This window comes from Limanda limanda, chromosome 12, assembly GCF_963576545.1.
Source record: "Limanda limanda chromosome 12, fLimLim1.1, whole genome shotgun sequence".
NCBI lineage: Eukaryota > Metazoa > Chordata > Actinopteri > Pleuronectiformes > Pleuronectidae > Limanda > Limanda limanda.
In genome coordinates, this window is record NC_083647.1 from 4,624,937 (window position 1) to 4,629,745 (window position 4,809).

The window sequence follows — 4,809 nt, forward strand, 5'->3', positions numbered from 1 at the left end:
ACACCCACTTCCCTGCAATACAAAGAATTAACCCTTAATATAATTTTTTCCCCTTAAACATTGAAAACATTTTCAAAAAAAGAGAAAAAACTAAACAATACAAGATTCCACTACAACTTTCAATTTGCCATCTAATAAATACCCATAACCCCTTGGTGCCCCAGGAAAGAATCCCGTCTCGCTAGCTTGGAGTGGCGCGATCAAAGAAAATTGCAAGAGGGGGGAATTGGGAAATTCAACCTATAAATCTGTGAAGATCAACTTTGTCTTGTCCCGAAGACGACACCAGCCAGTAAATCTTTGCCATTGTGTCTGTTCACCAACTCTTTTATATCATATCAAGGGATTTGTGTGGCAGGAAAATCTGCCCATGATTTATTATGTTATACAGTGGGTTTAACATGCCATTTCTATAGCTGGAAGCCTTTCCAGAGTAATAACACCACTGACTACTGCTATTTCTCAGGAAACGTGTCCAGTGGAAAGTGAGCTCTATAGTAAAGACAAAGCTCTGATTTCACACTAAAGTTCCTAGAGTTTAAAAAAATCCCTGTTGGAGTTGTTCCAGAGGGGACAGTGACCTATTTCAAAATGTATGCAGCATTTCTCTTGGATATGATCATTTTGAGTTTGCATACAAACATAGATAATCCTTTGTTTTACTCAACATTGACGATACTATCGTTACAATGACCCAACAAGAACAAAGGCCTGGAAAAATGCTTTGGACCCTATCATTCGTTTTCATTGTTCTGTCCAACAAGAAAGGCAATGCGTGCACATGCACAAAGAAACACACGAATGCAACATGCGCACACTGATGCACTCACACAACACGCATCCCTTTCACACTGCAGCTAAGATGGGTATTAGACAATTTAGTCCTGACATGTTGCAGCGATGATAGCTCTACTTCCACGCGAAGATGTCCCCTGTCACTCCCAGCGGTTCCCTCCTTCACCTTGATGTCACGGTGAGTCGACAACATCATTACTCATCACATCACCACTGAAACACATGCCTAGTGCAGCACTATATCACTCCCATATTGATATGTTGGTTATAGTAGTATATTCAATGTACTGTATGAGAACATTATTTCATATAAACACTTCCACAGTTTCATGTATCACTTTGTATATTCACATGTCCACTTCATCACTAAATCACCGTCATATTGACACCCACTATAATAATACATCACTGTCGTTTGTCACAAATCCACTGTGTCATAGAAAAAAACTTTTTTTTCAACTGATATGTGTGTACTGTGTTGTTGACGTTATTTTCGTATCGTATGTTCAAATCATTTTCATGTTGACCCGTCTCGGGCCGCTTGTTTCTGTCACCTCAGCTGCTGCCCCGTTGGATTTGCGAGGGACATATTCGATATCAAAGTTGCTCTTATGGCGTCCTTTCCCTCGGCTCCAGATGAACAGAATCAGGAAGCAGAATATGACCACACCTAGGAAGGACAGGCAGCCCATGGCTGTAGATATAATGATAGTCTTAATGTCTATAGGGACTGTCATGTTGTACAGTACTGTCCCATTCCCCCATGTGCTGTTAGAGTCTGTCAAATAGTTTGAGCTCCTGTTGCTGTAGGGAGATCTGTCCCCAATGCTCAGGCCCTTCACAGCTAAAGAGGCTGACAGACTAGCATTGCCAGCAGGGTTACTGGCAATACACAAGTAAACCCCGCTGTCATGCAGCTCCGCTGCCTTGATCTCCAGGGTACCATCTGGTTGGACTTCCACCCTCCCACTGCTCCTGGCTGTGACATAGCGTCTGTGAGGTGTAATCCAGACCACAGAGGGCCGTGGCGCTCCCTCTGCCATGCAGCTGAGGCGGGCGGGCTGACCCTCATCAGCCATCAGCAACTGGGTCGTGTTGGGCCCAATTCGTGGTTTAGTGCAGGTCATGTACCTGGACACCAGAGGCTCCTTGAGATCGCGCAGATTTTTTCCCAGGAGGTGCTCGGGGGCGGTGCACTCAGGCTGGACATCCAGAATCTGCAGAGATGGGGGCTTGTGGCTATTGAGCAGCCAAAGCAATCTGCAGTCGCACACTAATGGATTTCCTCCCAGACAAAGCCTCTGGAGGCTCTCTGGTGAGGCAAACACTCCCCTCTCCAGAGAGTCGAGGCAGTTCTGTGACACATCCAATAGTTTCAACGATTTGAGGCCCACAAATGCAAACGGCTCAATAGAAAGTAGCTGAGCCCCTTGGAGGCGGAGCTCCAGCAGATGTGGGAGTTGGCCCAGCTCACCCTGATGGATGTGCTGGATGCGGCAGTTGGACAAGTTGAGATGAGTGAGGTAGGGCAGGTTACGCAGCGCTGCACCGGGGAAGGCAGACAGGTTTGTGTTAGTTATGAACAACATTGTAAGGTTGAGTCCATGCAGGGAGAGGGGGGGTAGCGTGTCCAGCCAGGGCCAGTAATCAATCTCTAGTCTGCGGAGACGAGGTAACCTCTTGAAGGAGAAAGGCTTTAGAAAACTAATGCTCAGGTAGCGCATGCGCAGTTCGACCAGGCTGTGCAAATGTGCCAGAGCCTCAGTAGGGACCACGGTCAGGTTGGAACGTTCCAGGGTCAAGATTTGGAGTCCAAGTAACCCTGTAAAAGCCCTCTGAGAGACAAAAACTAGCTCATTATCACCCACCTCCAGGGATGTCAACCTGCGCAGATCTTGGAAGGCATGATCCAGGAGAACCACCAGTCGGTTGTGGCTGAGGTCAAGACGGGTGAGGTTGGTCAGGCCGGACAGTACGCCGGCAGGAATCAGCTGAAGCACGTTACTGCGGAAGTTGAGCGAGCGTAGAGCAAGCTGAGAGCGAAACGAGCCGGGCTCCACCACGCTGATGAGGTTGTCACTGAGATCAAGGTCCTCCAGCTGCTGGAATGAAGAGAAGTTATCCGGTGTGACGATGCGTAGTTTGTTCTTGCTGAGGTCCAGGACGCGCGTTTCGATGGGGATGCCTTCAGGGATGGTGGACAGGCGCTTGCGGTGACAACTAACCGACTTGCTTTGGGCGGAGCACTCACATCGGGCGGGGCAGCTGAGGGCTGAGCTGACCAGGAGAAGCACCAAGGCCCCACCCAGGATGAGGTGGCAGTGATGCGGGGCTGGGTGTCGCATGTCTCTTTTACCCACGTTGCCCTCTGTCATGGCACAGCTTCTTGTCCATACAGCGCACCATCACGATTAAGCCCTACAAGACACAATACAAGAAGAAAAAAAAATGTTAGACCGCTGCATAGTGATCTCAACTCAGACTGTCGTAACCTGCGGGCCCTTCACCTTCCTACATTTTCAACCTTTTACACTGTCTGTCTAAAGTCTTTTCTCTCTTAATGATCTCTCCTGTTTCCTAGCAATGAGGATAAAACGGAAATTCACAGCAGGGCAAGACATGGCGAGAGAAATATCAGCTGCAGAAAAAAATTTGAATGTTCATCAGTGTGTTAGCACAAAAGGTTGCAGGAGGCTAACTGTTTTATGAGAATGGAAGATGTTTCAGCTCAATGGCGAGAAGTGACCCTCGTTAGAGAGGGGCAAGTGCCCATGTGGATTTGTTGTGCCTACATGCCTGCTACTGTGTATTCTGCGTCACAGATAATGGAGTGTACAGAATATTTATATCTATATATATATATATGTGTGTGTGTATGTCTGTATATATATATATGTGTGTGTGTGTAGCGGGAGGGGGATGTAGGAAATGGAACATGTGGCAAGTGTTGGCAATCTAAACAGGAAATATGTGTTAGTTGGTCCTCATAAATTACAGCAGCATTTGCCCGGCTCACATTACTCCAGTATAAGATAAATGGAAATGTATATATAAGATTTCTTGATGACTGATCAACATACAGACTCAGTGGCTCATTTCATCTGCACTGGATTTCAATATTAATCAATTTATTTATTAACAATGTTGTGTTTAAGCGTCAACTGTATGTACCACTGTGCATCAATCAATATAATAATGTACGACACCTAAGCTTCAGTCTGTTTATTCAAGGAAGGGGGCGGGGCAAATGTCAATCAGAAGGACCTCCTTGGAATTGCATGTCAAGGGCAGATTATGACAAGATTAATTATATAAATCTGTCATATATTAGGCAATGTTCCTGATTGTTATCAAATTAGGTTTGTGATGTATTCAAGCAACAAAAATAGTATATATTTTTTGAAATAGAAAATAAAAAAATGATGTTTAGCTGTCCAATTGATCAAATCTGATTGATAATGTACTACTAATCTGGGACAGTCACTATAATTCTCTAAATGGGGTAAATATACATTAAATAACTTTTACATGTTCTAATGAAATAATGACATTTCTATGAATAAAATACATTTCTAATTAATTTTCTTATTCATTTTTTCATAATGCTTTTAAAAATTGGTAATATTGAGCTTGGAATGCCGAAAGCAACGTGATTTAGGCTTAAATTCATAACATATTTGTCAAGATTCTACAATTCATAGAGAAACCCAGGAGTATCTCCATTTATTCTCCTGGTGTGGATAGAAAACATGTTAAGTTTATGGAAAGGTATAATATGTTGATCTAGTGATTCTTGTGTGAAAACAGATATCGGAATAGGTCATAAATGTAAAAATTGCTAAAGATTTCCCAGATTACTCGAGTTCACCCTATTTAACATTAAATCAGAAAAGAGCAAGCAATAAGCACAAAGACTATGGAAAAAATAACACATGCATACATTTACATAATCCTGGCAACAGTTTCTTCATCACTCTTCCAGTTTCCTCTAACTGCTTGTTATTTTATTCACTT

General features: G+C 43.8%; 1 protein-coding gene across 1 annotated transcript; it reads right to left on the bottom strand.

The window, feature by feature from the left end:
• Nucleotides 1-1,301: 1,301 nt before the first annotated feature.
• Nucleotides 1,302-3,170, bottom strand: lingo2b (leucine rich repeat and Ig domain containing 2b). The gene has a single exon (XM_061083149.1). The coding sequence runs from the start codon at nt 3,168-3,170 to the stop codon at nt 1,302-1,304; it is 1,869 nt and encodes a 622-aa protein (XP_060939132.1).
• Between the last annotated feature and the right edge of the window lie 1,639 nt (nt 3,171-4,809).

Coding starts and splice junctions, on each gene's coding strand:
- lingo2b (XM_061083149.1), bottom strand. CDS start 3,170: ATGACAGAGGGCAACGTGGGTAAAAGAGACATGCGACACCCAGCCCCG.